Source organism: Penicillium cataractarum, assembly GCF_028827025.1.
Source record: "Penicillium cataractarum strain IBT 29864 chromosome Unknown utg000002l, whole genome shotgun sequence".
In the NCBI taxonomy this organism is placed as follows: domain Eukaryota; kingdom Fungi; phylum Ascomycota; class Eurotiomycetes; order Eurotiales; family Aspergillaceae; genus Penicillium; species Penicillium cataractarum.
In genome coordinates, this window is record NW_026622738.1 from 6794513 (window position 1) to 6810611 (window position 16099).

A 16099-nucleotide genomic window follows, 5' to 3' on the forward strand; every position below is an offset into this window, starting at 1 on the left:
ACCCACTTCGCCAGTCCAGTATGAGAATCGTTTCTTGGTGGCCCCGGATGGGCTAAAAAGAGAATTTGATCTGCGACATTTGCATACAGATGCAATGTCAACATGCCACGGTAACTTCGAGCTTTGGACGCTAATCGTTTAGCCTCGCATAACTGTCGAACAAAAAGTCGCGACAGACCTCTATTTCGGCTATTTTATGCTCTTACTGTGAGGTGATACTTTCGTTGGATAAGTATATAAGATTATACTGTCACTATGATCTTTTTTCCAAGATGGGCAGTTGATTTACAACTGTGCAGTGGTTCTTTTAGGGAATTCCCAAGTCAACGTTCAAAATGAGACCTCTCAGCCCATCATTCTCATTGCTTGCATGTTTCTACTTGTGGAATCACACCTTGCTCTGCGAGGCTAGTGGTTTTGTGGATAATGAATGGTCCTATGGCCCATGGCCTAGAGAAATTCAAACGCGGAACATTGCTCCCTCCGCGAAAAATGCATTCTTGAAAGATCTTGTTACCAATCTCACCATTCCAGAACTAGGTACTGACTTCTCCACACCCGTGTGGATTATGAAACGAGGACTTACAGAAATTCGGTAGTGGTGCAGATGCATTTAATGTTTGCCGATAACATAATTGGACCAGCCTCGGACAACTCTTTATATGGTATTTCTCCCAAGGTGGCTTTACATACGTCTGACTATTGGAGTTATCCTGATGATATGGTTGTAGACCACGCAATGCAGGCAGCCCCTGGGGCGCCTATTGGAATCATCCATGACTGGTATCCAACTAACAAATCCCAGTACAATGACATGCAAAAGTTGAATTCTGCAAAGTCCAGAGTCAATATTCCATTTATGCAGACAGGGGAATGCCTCCATGGTGTTGGGTCATTCAAGCAATCCATGTTTCCACAAGCACTTGGTCTGGCAGCCTCTTTCGATCCTGATCTCGTCTATAGAGTTGGCCGAGCCATTGGAAGCGAAGCACGATCAATTGGTATTCATGCATGCTTTGCACCCGTCCTTGATCTTGCTAAAGATCCCCGATGGGGAAGAGTCCAGGGTATGTTGGCCCTTACACAGAATCAGAAGCATTAATCTCACCCATTGTTTAGAGGACTGGGGTGAAGATTTTGTCTTAACTTCACACATGGGGGTGGCGTTCTCATCCGGTCTATCAAAAAACAGCACTTGGTCGGACCACGATGCAGTAGTTCCAGTTATGAAGGTTTGCCCCCCACGCTGTAACATAATTATTGAAGGCCGTAAAATCACTCATGTTCTTCTTAAGCATTTCGCGGCTCATGGAAGTCCACAGGGTGGTCACAATGGAGCACCGTTTATGGGTTTTGGAACCCGCCAAGTTTTACAGGAGATGTTGGTGCCATTCAAGGCAGCTGTGGAACTAGGTGGTGTTAAGGGCGTCATGATGTAAGTTGAAGCATGAACTACCCTCAAACACTGTCTCACCTTGGTCAAGGGCATACAACGAGTTTGATGATGTTCCCTCTTCTGTGAATCCACTCCTCTACGATGCGTTAAATGATTGGGGATATGATGGTAAGCTTATAGACGAATCTTGACGTTATCGCCAGATTTTATTAAATCAGATTGCAGGCTTCATTACAGCAGATGATACGGGTATGATGAGAATAAAGATCTAAAATCTCTTTGATTGGGCTAACATCTTACACGAACGCCCAGGACTATCTGAGCTACTTTACACTCACCAAGTGACGAGCACCGTGGCAGATACGATTGCTCAGTGGCATAATGCTGGTGGTATGGTCCAATTTTATGACTTTTCTCTTGAAGAGTACATTAATGTCAGGATTCCTCACACTCCAAATTCAAAAGTCTCTCGCCAATATACTGACTTTCCAAGGCCACAATTGCTCTGGTTTCCAACGGCACCGTTACCCGACACACATTGGAAAATTTGGCCAGTCGTATCTTGGGCGTCAAATATGACTTGGGGTTATTTGAGAGCCCCCTGATTCCCGAAGATGTCGATTCAAAGGCACTCACAATGGTCAACATTCCACTTACGTTAGAGGCAGCAGAAAAAAGCATTGTGTTGCTTGAAAATAAGGATTCGATTCTGCCCTTGCATCCTGACCGACAAGGCATTTCTCAAATTGCGCTCCTTGGACCATTCAGTGACTCCTTCAACTATGGTGACTATTCCGGCCAATGGGGTGGCTATCCTGTCAACAATGCCAGTACTATACGACAAAGTGTTGCCGAGCACCTCGCTACTGAATTTCCGACAACCAAGCTGGTTACCGCGTGGGGTGCCAACTCTTGGAGCTACAACGGACAATACAATGTGCCGCCTTACTTGTTGTCTGCAAACGAAATTGCAGGGGGGCTACTGGCTACCTACTTCGCAGATACGAATTTCACCGATGCGAGAGTCCAAAGGGTGGAAACACCGAGCCTAGACTGGGGGTTATACCCTCCAGAAGGCCTACCATCCAATAACTTCAGCGTTACATGGGAGGGAAACATTCATATACCCGTTGATACAACCACTGATGGCTGGTTAGGAGTCGCAGTCTATGCTAATACATCCGCGAAGGTTTATATTGATGACGCTCTTCATGTGGATGTCCAGGCTACGGACAGTGGCAATATTCTGTCCAACATTCCAGGCCTGTCGTACACTACGACTAATGAGACCGCGCCCCCTCCAGGCTCCGCGCCTTTTACATTTAACAAGAATGCAACCCACAAAGTCAGATTGGAGTATCAAGCCTGGAGCTATGTTCAAAAGTTCGAGAATGTCAATTCGTTGAATGCTCAGGTGCTCCTTTTCTGGAATTTAGTTGATCGTACCGACCCTGTCAAGCAGGTATGGCAGTCTATCACTTGTCAAGCTGGAATGTGATGCTGATGAGCAAGCGCAGGCTGTCGAGTTGGCGGGAGAGTCAGACGTTGTTATTCTAGCTGTTGGGGCTAACTGGAACAGTGACGGTGAATCTGGCGATCGAGCCACACTAGGATTGTCGCCCAGCCAAAGTCAGTTTCAGTTGGATGCACTCACCCAGAGAGAAATCTGACATTCTGCGTCTAGCAACACTCGCGGATGCGATATTCACCCTAGGAAAGCCTGTCATTCTAATCTTACAGGGTGGTCGGCCTTTTGCGATCCCGGAATATTACGAGCAAGCAGCGGCAGTTTTGAATACTGTGAGGCAAATTTATGTACCTGCAAGAGACTCTCTTAACTCTTAATTGTTTCCAGTTCTTCCCCGGTCAATCTGGTGGGAAAGCTATTTCGAACGTACTTTTCGGCTTGGCCAACCCGGGGGGCCGAGTTCCCATTAGCGTTCCAAACAGTGTTGGGACACTGCCAGCATTCTACAAGTATGTTCTTCGCCCCCCCCTGAGAGTGAGACTATGAAAATACATGCGCAAGTACTCATCTGAGAAGCTATAAACCTTCTGTTTCGAGGGACTACACAGACATCCCATACAAAGCAATTGTAAGTTAACCTCAACAACCTTGAGATTGCCAGTTTCGTGGAGACACCTGGTTATTTGCTCTTCTGACTTGAACTTTTCATTGTTTCAACAGTATCCTTTTGGCTATGGACTATCGTACACGCAATTTTCCTTAACGGACTTTGATGCATCGACGATAGTTCACAATGGGTCAAGTGTTCGCGAATTTGGTGCAGGCTCGACAGTAATTTTTTCAGTCGCCATCTCCAACACAGGTCAAACCGCAGGCAGCTATGTCCCTCAAATCTACCTTCTCGGTCGAGTTTCGTCGATAGTGAGACCAGTGAAACAACTGGTGGCGTTCAGTCGGGTCTACCTTGAAGCGGGGGAGTCAAGGATAGTCACCTTGGAACTGGAAGTTTCACGGTACCTCTCAATCCTTGACCGCGATTACAAATGGACTGTAGAGACGGGAGATTATACCTTTGCTCTTCTAGACAATGGTGGCAGCTCAGCCAACACGTCCATGAACTTGACCATGACCTGCGTGGGATAATGTCGCTTCAAACCTCACATACATGGGTCTACTTTGGCTATCTCTTGAATGAGATCGTGACAAATGCGGGCTAAAATAGCTACCAGATCTTCTCTTCTTGTTGTCAATTTCGAGACTGCATGTATTTTGCGACCAGTAGCCGAGGGCGTACTTTCATCAAGCGTTTCCAATGAACCTAGATGACGTCATAGAGCATGTTGCAGCTGCGAGACAACGTTGTTAGTGCATGAAGTACGACTACTTTTCTTTATTCCGAGATGTTTTTTTCGATTGCCTCGTACTTTGTATTCAAAAAAAACATCTTAAAAGTCACGGTAGCTCTCATGGCGAGACATAGGCCAGAGCTCCACACAAACTCGTGAATGTACAGACTCACTCGCCTTCGAAGCAGTAGGCCAAAAGACTGAAATGCGGATAAAAGGGTGCAGATCTTCCGGCTGTGGCGGTTAAGATCCAAGATTAACAAACTCCTTCCGAAACTTACGTTACGCCTATCCATAAAAGATGGATGGTTTTGGGAGCTTCAATCAGCATCTCTCCCAATATGAAAAGTCGTGACAATTATGAACTTTGACAGTATCAGTATTAATGCTATGGACTGAATTGAAGTGTGTAGCTTGCCATGTTTTGCACTCATAGCCCAACCTCTGGAGAACCTCCGAGGCCCCGCACAAAGATTGGAGTAGGTCTCCATAGGGAGAAGCAAATGTTGGAAGCCGAAATTATGAAGCGGTGGATCAATGGGCAGATACCTATCTCCTACCTACCAGTGCCATCGTGGGTTGTACCTGTTATTATGGTGCCTACGGCACTTATGCATTATTAACTAACATATATCGTGTATGCAGAATGGGTTTCTTCCAACTTTATGCGCTTTAGTCGGTAGAATATTAGAATATCACTTGGTGCACACTTGAATCATTAGGACGAGCAAGCTATTCTGCTATGTGACTTCCACATAGGTGGATATCCCTGGATTCCTACTCTCGACGCAATCTCTTCTCCAGAATCTTACTCCATACTCCATCTATTACCAATTCCTTCACCGAGAAGAGCGAGGTCTTGTGCTGTTGTGGAGCCTGCGGGTCAACCAAGTCGGCCAAGTCGGCCAAGCATTGAACTAGTTACGCCTCGTTGCTTCTTTTTCGGCTCGCCGACCGGGCGAATTCTCCAAATTCTCTCCACATTTACGACTGTTCACCGTCCATTTCATCCAGTCTGGGAGTGTCTATTACCGTACAGGAGGATACTGGGGTCTCGTTGGAGGGGTCCTACGGGTTCAGTGGCAAAGGAATTGTAAATAATTCCTCGCGTAAAACAAATTGCTTGATGAGATTAATATCACTGGTTGCTGGCCCTCTTCTGGTTCTCTCCCCCCCGATCGGCCCGGTTTCGTTAACCAGAAACTGTGCGTTCAGCCCTGGGGCCACAATAACTTGGGATTTCTTCCTCCTCGACACCTCCGACTTTCCCGGTTTGTTTTACTCTCATGGTCTTTTCGCATTCTCCTGCGAAACCAATATACCGTTCCTATCTAGGTCGGAACAAGATGGCTTCCCCAGAGAGAGAGATTCGTGCTGGAGACACACCAGATGCCGAAAAGGTATCGAATTCATTTCGCGAGTCATCCACTCTACTTCTCTCTGAAGGGCAAGCTCTCGCAAAGGCAAGAAGCTGTCCCGATGATGCGCTCCCAATTCTGATCACGTACGCATTCGATGATCACGACAATCCCAGAAACTGGCCTAAATGGCGGAAATGGTACATTACGTGCCTAGTCAGCATGCTCAATGTCTTCACGTAGGTTTGAGTGCTTTCTATGTTTTCTTTACACTACACAGGAACTCTTCTAATCCAACTCTTCAATCACAGAACCTGGTGCGCGGGAGGTATATCCTCAGGTGCGACGGGCATCCAAGAAGAATTTGATGTTTCGTCAGAGGTTACCACTCTGTGTCTCTCGCTATATGTCTTGGGATATGCCATTGGCCCCGTTCTTCTCGCTCCGCTATCGGAGTACTTTGGTCGCCAGCCTGTCTATGTCGTTTCATGGTTTCTCCTGTTCATCTTTCAGCTTCCCCTTGCACTGGCTCCCAATATCGGCACCATCCTAGTCTGCCGGTTTATCGCAGGCTGCGCTGGTGGTGCGCCTTTGACCAACACCGGTGGGAGTATCAGCGATTTATGGGAGCGAAACGAAAGCGGAGGCCCAATGGCAGTGTATGGTCTCAGCAGCACATTTGGCCCTCCCATGGCCCTCGTCATTACCGGTTACATTGGCCTAAATGTAGGCTGGCGCATGATCTTCTGGGTACTGATGGCCATGACAGGTGGAGTGTGGATCCTACTTGTCACCACCGTGCCCGAGACACGGCACACAACCATCTTGCAAAAGAAGGCAAAACGGGCGCGCAAGCAGATGAAAAAGGAAAACCTCCGATCCGCAGAATCGACCGTCGACGTCCATGCTAGTGGGCGAAAGGGCCTACACGAACTATTTGCCATTACCCTCACCCGTCCCTTCCGGTTCCTGCTCTCCGAGCCCATTACCACGTTCTCTGCTATTTACAACGGATTCCTCTATGGCCTGGTCTATCTATTCAACGAGGCGATTCCCCTTGTCTTTGGAGCCCCCAAAGGTCACCCCTTCAATGTCGGTCAGCAAGGACTTGCATTCCTCGGAATGGCAATCGGCCCCATCATCGCATTCTGCATGTACCCACTTCAAGAGAGATACTACCTCCGTCGAGTCGCCGAAAATGATGGCCATGGTGTCCCTGAGGCGCGTATGTGGATGGCACGAGGTGGTGCCATGCTGATTCCTATCAGTCTGTTCTGGTTTGGATGGACCAGTTATCGCTCAGTTCATTGGATTGTACCGATCATTGCCTCCTCTCTGTTTGGTGCCGGGATCTACATCGTGATTCTTAGCATCCTCAACTATGTTGTCGACAGCTACCAGACCTATTCAGCCTCTGCACTTGCGGGCGTGATTCTGGTTCGCAATGTGGTAGGAGCTGGATTTCCCCTCTTTGCGACACAGATGTATGAGAAGCTGGACTATGAGTGGGCATCTAGCCTTTTGGGATTCATATCGATCTTGTTGGTGCCGATCCCATTTATCTTTTTCTATAAAGGAAAAGCTATTCGACTGCGGAGCCCTTGGGCAAGAGAACATTTTGACCAGAGCGAGGATAGCCCTCATTGATGTATTCGACAAGATGAAGGAGAATTAGGTTCTAGACATGCAGGAGGATCTACAATGTACACACCACTACTGGAGGCTATATGATAGCACAAACGCTTTGTATAACTGAGTTTTCATCGTTGTATTTTCACCCTTGACTTGCTTAATATCTTTTGATGCCTCGCCTCTAAGGAAGCCGAAACTCGGAGCCTGAGGCGGCAAGGTCTCGGTTGAACTTCGAAAAGGAGAATTTCTGATTCCTGAACATCGCTACAACTTGTTACTCCAGGTTTCTCTGCTTTTTTCTCCGACGCCCATCTCGAGCAGAAACATTGTCAACCCTTTCACCACTATTTCCCTCGATGATGATCCCGCTTATACCCCGAATGGGTCTCGGCGGGCTCCGATCCACTGGCCACTGGCACCCCCGCTTCTCTCGCAAGTCTCCGCCCTTGAGCGGTAGACAGCCGGCTGGACCAGTCCGAAAGGGCATGGCTTTAAAGCTTGCACCTCCCCCAGTTCCCCAGTCAAGGTAGGGGCTCGCGAAGAGTTTCTTGACCCAGTGGCAAACTGCTCATCTGGCCATGTTACAGTACCATGTTTCCCGGCTTTCACCAGCAAACAATGCGAATGAGTCGCGACCGACCAGCTGACAGTATCCACGGAATGCGCCTTTTTTCTAATGAGAAGAGGTGACATGTAAAATGTGATGTCTCTCTTCTGGTCTAGCGATGCCACACAAACCGAATACGGGCGCATGTCATTCCCGAGGGTCCCTTGTGTCTCTTCGTTTACCATGTGGACCGGCCTCCTCCGTGGGTCAAACCACACTGCAGTTCTAGACCAAATGCTATTCAAATAGCCCCAAATACCCCGGTTTTGATGCCCTGTTCGAATTGGAAGTTTGTTGAATTTGACCGTCGACCATGGAGAACACAATAATGGATCGGGACGTGGAGAAGCGCGCCGGCGCAGTAGACCCAGCTCTCGTCGAGCAAGAAACGGGTGCAGTCCCTGCTTCAAGCTTTGAGTATGGCGATTCGTTGTACGCCAGGCTTCAACGACTGGGTGGGAAGATCAAAGTCGAACAGCGAGGCATCGAGCGCGTCCCGGATGACGAAAGAAATGATAGTTCGTACTGGAACATTGGCTCAATGGTACTTCCGCCCTCAACCTTGCTCACGTTGTTTCTAATCCGGTCCCAAACAATACCAGTGGCTGGCTGCAAATATGGTGGTCCCTTCTTTCACCATTGGGGTCTTGGGCAAGCCCTTGTTCGGCATGGGATTCGTTGATTCGGCTCTGGTTATCATCTTTTTCAATTTTATCGGAGTGCTCACCGTCTGCTTCTTCTCCATCTTTGGCGCCGCTTTTGGACTGCGGCAAATGGTATTATCCAGGTTCTGGTTTGGCTGGTGGGGTGTCAAGCTAAGTATGGGTGGTCTTGCAAGCATCATTTTCTCTCTGATGGAAATGGCTAACCTTGTTTATCTGTATTACTCTCGGGTCAGTCGCTATCTTCAATGTTCTAGCCTGTGTTGGATGGGCTGCCGCCAACATCATTGTCGGAGCGCAGTTGATCAATGCCGTTAATCCGGATGTTCCAGGATATGCTGGGATCTTGATCATCGCGTTTTGTACGCTCATCATCGTTTTCTTTGGCTATCGAGTTGTGCACGCCTATGAATATTGGAGCTGGATTCCAACTTTCATTGTCTTTCTCGTGATCCTGGGCGTCTTTGCCCATTCGGGTGATTTTATCAATGTTCCAATGGGAGTTGGCAAAGCCGAGCTGGGTGCGGTGCTTTCTTATGGCTCCACCGTGTTCGGCTTTGGCACGGGTTATACAAGCTTCGCTGCGGACTATACAGTCTATCAACCGAGCAACCGCCCCCGTCGTAATGTGTTCCTGGCTACTTGGCTCGGAATATTTCCAACTCTTTTATTCACTGAACTTCTGGGCGCTGCGCTTGCCACCGCGATGGCCCACAATGGCGGTGACAATGCATATCAGCAGGGATGGGATGACGCAGGAGTAGGTGGTCTTCTTGGCGCCCTTCTATTCCCACGTGTCGGAGTGTTCGGCAAGTTTTGTGTCGTGATACTTGCCCTCTCCATCGTGGCCAACAATTGCCCCAACATATACTCAGTCTCCCTTACCCTTATGGTAATGGGAAGGTGGACCCGACATGTCCCTCGATTTGTGTGGACGGTGGTTGCTACCGGGGTTTATATTGCAATCGCCATTCCGGGGTACAGTCAATTCGAGGCAGTGCTGGAGAATTTCATGCATTTCATCGGGTACTGGCTTGCCATTTATGAAGGCATCGCTCTTACGGAGCATTTTGTGTTTCGTCGGGGGTTCTCTGGTTATCATCCCGAGGACTATGACATGCGAGATAAACTTCCTCCTGGAATTGCGGCTCTGCTCGCATTCTGCTGCGGGGTTGTTGGGATGGTGACTGGGATGAGCCAGTCGTGGTATGTGGGCCCCATCGCAATATCAGCTGGCCCGGCGCCAACTGGCGGCGATGTTGGTTTTGAGATGGGCTTTGCATTCGCAGCAGTCTCATATGCCGTACTCAGAACCATTGAGCTGAAGCTATTCAAAAGGTAAGGATTGCTTTGTTGTGTCTATTGTGACAAGTCATGATCACTAGGCACAAGGTAGAGAGGTAGGAAGTAAGTGAATGAAATCGCAATGCAGATACAGTAGAGCTTTCCTGAATGACATCTCAATACGAAAATTCAGATTGAATCCCGTAAGAACCTCCATCTGATTTGAACGTAACAGAAGAACTCCCACTTCCAGGATTCAGCGGGTTCAACTTCAGCGATAAGGGGTTCAACCCTTGAGCCGAGGTAGTTGGAAGTGGCCAATGGAATCTCGGGATCTAGTAGAAAGTGGGGCGCGTCCACGATAACCTTACATACTGAACCAGCCTATTGCTGACGAACGAGTCTCATCCTTCGCTGCTCATCTTGAAAGCATCATACTTACTACCATCGGACTGATCTCTATAAGTGAAAATTTTGTATCTACCTAGTATTGTGGGCCATATCTGATTTTTTAAGTGCTCTCTAGCGTGCTCTCTAGTTAGAGAAGCTTAAGAAGCATTTCCAAGGTGCTTGAATATATATTTCCGCCAAATTAGCAAGCAGAATTCGAATCCACAGAGTCGGACTTCGTCTTGGCATCCCGGTCTTCCAGAAAATATATGATCTCTTGTAAGGCAGTTAAAACAAGACCCAGAAAGACCAGTCCAATCATTATGAGAAGGCCACGAGGGTAAAGAGTCGAGGACTCATCCTCGCGGAAAAGTTGGGAACCGCCCATTAGCCCACTGGTTGCGCTCACGACAACTAAATACCTGTTAGCAGACAATACATGGTGAGTCCAACAAGACATGGTCATACACATTCTGGAAAAAAAGCCGGGAAATTATTAGCTACCCAACCTTAGATCTAATGTAATCTTGGCAAGAATCGAGCAAGACTTACGCTAAAAAAATGCTGCGCTCCTCCGGTGTTCGGCATTTGATCTGTATCCAGGCATTGTGGATTGGGTGATAGCCCACAGCAAGACCATTCACGGCAGTCCACATCCCGAACTTGCACCATCTGCTAGCAAATGGTTGTGCAGTCCTTAAAATAACGATGGCGACTAGATATGCACTGATAGCTATCATGACTGTCATCCCGCGTCTTTTCGTTTTGTCACTAAACCAAGCAAAGAATAGAACGACTGGCAACGTCAAAATGCTAGCGACTGCAGCTAATGCGTTTGCTTTAACCCGGGAAAAGCCTAACGACATGATGATGCTCGGCGTGTATGTCGTTAGTGGACTCCAAGTTGCAAATACACATGCAGTGGCAAGGAAATGAGGCCATTTTCGGATACAAGTTATGATCCTCCATACCTCAGCCAGGGGTAATCGTCTATTGCCATCTTTGATTGACCAGCCATTGGTAGCCATACATTTGTGTTGAGATACTAGTTCGTATGATGCCCTCTGTGGAAGGAAGATCAATAATAGAAGCGAGATGGCTACCGACCAAACCCCCTCCACTGCATCTTGAAGTTAGTACCTCCAAGTGAGAATTGTAGAATCGCAGTATTCACCCAAGAAAATCCACTGCCACCCGAGAAGACCACCATGGCCGTCCAATTTAAGTATCCCCGCTCCCAGCAAAGGTGATATTGCTGTGCCACCGAACATACCGAAAAAGAAAATTGCAATGCGTTTCGTGATTTCAGCCTTCGTGTACCACGTGGAGAGGGTAAACATAGCACCTGGAATATATCCAGCTTCTGCAAGACCAAGGATGGCTCGTGTCAATAGGAATTCGGACTCGTTTCGAATGAAGATTTGCAATGCGGCAATGATGCCAAAGACGAGGACTTGGCCCCCTATCCACCAACGAGGACCGATCTTTACTTGTGAGCACATTGTTTGCGATCGAAGATAGATGTCTTACCTTGTATAAAACAACATTCGACGGTATTTCTAGCGCGATAACCCCAAGAAACATCAACTGGTTGCCAAGATTTATCGTGTTTTGACTGATTGATAGGTCATCTGCCAAGCCACCGGTCAATGCGCTTGAAAGGTTTGTGCGATCTAACTGGTAAGTAGCAAATCCAACGAGTAAAAGAGGTAAGACCTGGAAGTCGGCGCTGTCAATTTGTTAGCTGGAATCATCTCACTATGAAAGAACTGGTCTCAGTATCAGCTCGCTCACATTCTTCTTAACTCAGCCGCGCTCTTGGGTTGCTTGGTGAGACTTCCCTTTTGAATACGAAGACATGCGACCCAGGATTTGAGCATTATGGCGCTGCTCGGGAATGTTCTAATAAATAATTTCGTGACTAGCGGGGAGCCAAATTATATGTCTCAATTTTAGGGACCTTGGTAGACCAAAAGCCTTCTGCCTAATACGGAAATCCTATTCGAACGGCACTCGATTTTTTGGCCCCACTTAGAGATCATAAGAATTTGAAATATGTATCTAATTAAAATATGTTGAAGAAAGGGTTGAATTGCTCCAATAGAACAGTCCATTTGTCCGAGACTGGCCTTGAGTAGCACGTTTCCAATCTAGAGACCCTGTTGAGATCTACACCCGAAAAATGCTTCAGTAAGATTTGAGTTGTGAATTAGAATAAGAATGGTAATCGAGAAAGCCTAGCCAAGTGTCGTCAAGTTGAATTATAGTGAGGTCAAGTTGAATTATAGTGAGGTACACGATGTGGCATTTGGCTCTGATGCAGCCTGAGTCAGGCTTGCGATTTACATGGGGTTTGATTGGTAGAAAGCGAAATTACGCACAATATATCATTTCTAAATTTCCTATGTACAAAAGTAAAGCTAATTGGGCCAGGCGCAAACTGCATCTTGAACCACCATCCTGCAAGCGAACAATCCAACGGGAGTCAAGTAGGCATACGTTTGATTCTCGGAGAATGAGCCATCGCTCAAGCAAAACCAGTGCTAATCACCCAGCTCACATCGTCATTGAATGACGTAGTAGCATCGAAAGTATCGACACCCCCGTTGCTCGCGACATAAAGCACATTCTCGTAGTGGCGGAAATAGCGGGTCGGATAGCTCCACGACCGAATTGAGTTACCCTGGCCGTTGAGACCAGACTGTGGGCAGAAAGTGGCATCCTCGTAGAATTGCTTCGTGGCATCATTGGCATTGAGAAGGAGCCCAAAGTTGTAGTGTCTGATGTAGCTACCGGGAGTGTCAACGGATTCGAACGAAAAGCAAGCGCTATTGCCAAGACCAGTGCGAACTGTCCAACTGGCCTGCTCTTTCAGGGTCGTGGAGCTCGACGACGAGACCACCTCAGTGATTACAGAAGTGCCGTTGTGTGCAATGTAGCGTGTTGTGTAGCCAGAGGTTGTGGCGCGGAGCGAGATTGAGGATCCAACAGTCAGGGCCGGCCCGCTAGTCAGCGAACCGGCAGCGTACTTAGCAGCGACAATATTAGCCTGTACCGAGTTTTCCGTTGCATCAGAAGGATAGCCAGAGGTCATAACGCCCTCGTAAAAAGTGCCCTGGGCACCGCGGCTGTTGTCACCGCCAATGCCGAGAATGATGGCACCTTCTTTGCTCATCGGGTTATAGCCAGATGCGCTTGGGCGCGCTCCACTGTAGTAAGTGGATAGGGATCCAGAAGCAGCGTTGCCACCGCGGATTGCCCACTGATTAGATTCTCCCTTAACAATTGTGTTGAGGAACCGATAGCTGACGGATGGGTCGGCAGCATTGTTTCCCGAGCTCAAGCCAGAGAAGAGGCCATTCTCAAGATCTGCCATGACCCATGGGCCGCTACCAGCGCCAGTACCCCAGACCGTGTTGTCACCAAAGTAGATGGCCTCCATGTGGCCGTTGCCCGTGTCGGTACTGCTAGTTTCGGCGTTGCCGTAGTCGAAGCAGCAAGCGTCATTGTAATGGGTGCCATCAAGGACAGCATACATACCCTCTGCCGCATCACCAGTGGCTGTACCGCTCGCAGCATTGTTCCTGTAGCCCGTGCCGGGCGAGATAAAGACACCATAGGCCTTCTGGCCGTTGAGCGTCACGGGTGCACCAATAGCGCTAGCCAGATTATCATATCCATTAGTGTCTGGGCCACTGAAGCCTCCAGGAGGAGCCTGCGTGAGGTGATTCCCCTGACCAGACTGGTCATAAATGATGGTGATGAGGCAGGTAGTGTTGGCACAGAAGGTATCTTGAGCGGCGGCATTCGCGACACCCCCGGCAGAAAGAGGAGCGATGGTAGTCGTGGCACCGTCAGAGCCGCGCTTGATTTGATACAAGGCACCTGTGAATGAGCTGTATAGTGCACGAGTGGTGCTGTGTGCAGCAACACAAGGTGTGCCGCCAGAAGAGTAGATATCACAGGGCCCAGCGAACACGAGGGAGCCTTTGGCGACAAGACTTAGAGCAATAACCCACGCGCGGTCGAATCGTGGAAGCATCTTGATAGAGGAGCACTACGTGGAGTGTCTTGAAAATGAACAAGAGACGGTTCAAAGGCTTTGGAGGTAGAACAATGATGTGGCAGGTTTCCACGAAATGACTTCGGAATCGACTCTCTTATAGTTTTTGGAAGCAATCCTTGCATTTGATATTTTGCACCGAGGAAAGCATGCTTGACTCACATGCTCCCAATTTTCCTCCAATAATTAAATATTCAGTTCATAATTTGCCCAAGTGGGTAATATCAGCACACTCGGGTATCCCAGCGTCCGTATGAAACTTGTATTTAGCCTGGGATTTAAGCGACCTCGAAAAATTCTTGTATTGTTCTATTTAATCGAGCGATATTTTAAGATCTACGATTGAACACAGAGGGTATGCATAGTTACAGCACCAAAATACTTTTGCAAGGTATGTCGACTGAGAGCTCCAATATACAAAATCCTACCCACGGGAACACAAGTTCCCATCGACAGATACATCAACTTGCAGCATCTTGCAAAGACTTGCAACCAGGAAAGAAAGAGGGGAGGTGGAGGTGTATGTGATGACTATTAGCGGGCTTATTCTCGAAGAGGATAGATTTCACTACAGGCGGACAAAGACGACAAGAAGGGCTAGGAGTGGTGGATCCGAAGTTATGGGCCCGCGTGCCGTGCAGATGAAGACCCCACAAAGCTTCAAAATTCTGTGGGCGCTAGGAAGTGCTTGGAGCGCGGGGAAGATCTTAGGATTGTGTGATGATTACTACATTAAGCTCGGACAATAGTATTCGCAAACCCTGCTTAGCTACTCAAGTGCCGGTTAATAATAACCCGGAAATCAGTTGTTCGTTTCGGAAATTCAATCTAAGAGCCGTTCCTCGGTATACCACTTAGGCTACAGGCCATGGGGCCCTTACAGTAAAGGTAATCGTAGATACATCACGAGGCTGAGTTGATGTAACACTGGAGCATAGATCAACATAAGGTTTTAAAGCGAGCATTATATCTCGGGTGCCTATCCACATCCATTGGGGCGGACCTGAGACCTGACGAATTTCGGGCGCCAAACCACAGGATGGCGGGGTAGAGCAGAACTGGCAAAAAGGCCTGTGCCACCGGAGTTTTCCCCTTTTCCCGACACGAGACCGAATTAACCGAACCTAGAGACCGAGCTAGAGATTAGAAACGACTCTGTTTTCCGTCTCCGTACACAACCCCTCAGTTGGTGCAACAGCGACCGACAAGTCTAACCAAGGTAAGATTGTGGCGGCCGAGTTATTCAGACTGTAAATTGAGTTACAGGGGCCGAGCATGCAGAAAAGTCCGGAGAATTCGATTTGAAATGTGGGGCCCCATACGAAAAAATCGTACTCACATTATTCCATAAGCTGCACATGGCGCGGAGAAATCCATCTCCTAATACCGCTTCATAGCATTGATATTAAGTCAGCAAGAACGATAACGCGCACGGGACAGTCTCAATTCTTTTCGGCTTTTTTTGATCGAAATCTCGGAGCTGCTGCGGCCCACACTGGACGGGCATAGAGGAATCTGTTGGTAGACTATTGTTAGAATAAAAGACCATAAGACTGTATCGCAGGCGCTCGTGGAGAAAATCATATTTGGTGTATCTCATGAGATGAATTGGCATATGCTAACACGCAATCGTTTCTACGGCTCTGCGTATATAAAATAGGAGCCTGTACGAGCTTGAGGACCTGAAAGAGGAGGACGGATTTGATTGTGGCTTTCTCAGTTAGTATAATTAATAGAGGCTTACTCATACTATGGGCCTTAGAATTCGCGTCGTGACATCTCTTCCAAGCTCCACTCGAGTTTCCTCATGGCCCTATGGGGGATGCTGAATAACGTAGGAATTGTAGATTAGATGATAGTAAAAAGGATGATTTGATGAGCCTGATAATTCTG

The 16099-nt window shown here is 47.9% G+C and overlaps 5 protein-coding genes across 5 annotated transcripts; 3 read left to right on the forward strand and 2 right to left on the reverse strand.

Annotated features, from left to right (window-relative positions):
- Positions 1–739: 739 nt before the first annotated feature.
- On the forward strand, positions 740–4007 carry N7496_004483 (beta-glucosidase; the record flags this gene model as incomplete). The annotated part of the gene is made up of 11 exons (XM_056697414.1): positions 740–1067; positions 1120–1435; positions 1485–1564; positions 1622–1645; positions 1709–1830; positions 1890–2858; positions 2914–3025; positions 3081–3196; positions 3252–3373; positions 3462–3492; positions 3585–4007. 11 exons carry the CDS (start codon positions 740–742, stop codon positions 4005–4007), a joined length of 2643 nt encoding a protein of 880 aa, XP_056559626.1.
- Positions 4008–5556: 1549 nt separating this feature from the next.
- Positions 5557–7215, forward strand: N7496_004484 (MFS transporter; the record flags this gene model as incomplete). The annotated part of the gene is made up of 2 exons (XM_056697415.1): positions 5557–5807; positions 5880–7215. 2 exons carry the CDS (start codon positions 5557–5559, stop codon positions 7213–7215), a joined length of 1587 nt encoding a protein of 528 aa, XP_056559627.1.
- Positions 7216–8120: 905 nt separating this feature from the next.
- On the forward strand, positions 8121–9811 carry N7496_004485 (cytosine permease; the record flags this gene model as incomplete). Its single annotated transcript, XM_056697416.1, has 3 exons — positions 8121–8351; positions 8410–8626; positions 8706–9811. The coding sequence occupies 3 exons, from the start codon at positions 8121–8123 to the stop codon at positions 9809–9811; spliced, it is 1554 nt and encodes a 517-aa protein (XP_056559628.1).
- A 534-nt stretch (positions 9812–10345) lies between these two features.
- On the reverse strand, positions 10346–12023 carry N7496_004486 (uncharacterized protein; the record flags this gene model as incomplete). Its single annotated transcript, XM_056697417.1, has 5 exons — positions 10346–10565; positions 10696–11269; positions 11318–11627; positions 11674–11872; positions 11938–12023. The coding sequence occupies 5 exons, from the start codon at positions 12021–12023 to the stop codon at positions 10346–10348; spliced, it is 1389 nt and encodes a 462-aa protein (XP_056559629.1).
- Positions 12024–12670: 647 nt separating this feature from the next.
- Positions 12671–14185, reverse strand: N7496_004487 (alpha-L-arabinofuranosidase B; the record flags this gene model as incomplete). Its single annotated transcript, XM_056697418.1, has 1 exon — positions 12671–14185. The coding sequence occupies one exon, from the start codon at positions 14183–14185 to the stop codon at positions 12671–12673; it is 1515 nt and encodes a 504-aa protein (XP_056559630.1).
- Positions 14186–16099: the final 1914 nt, after the last annotated feature.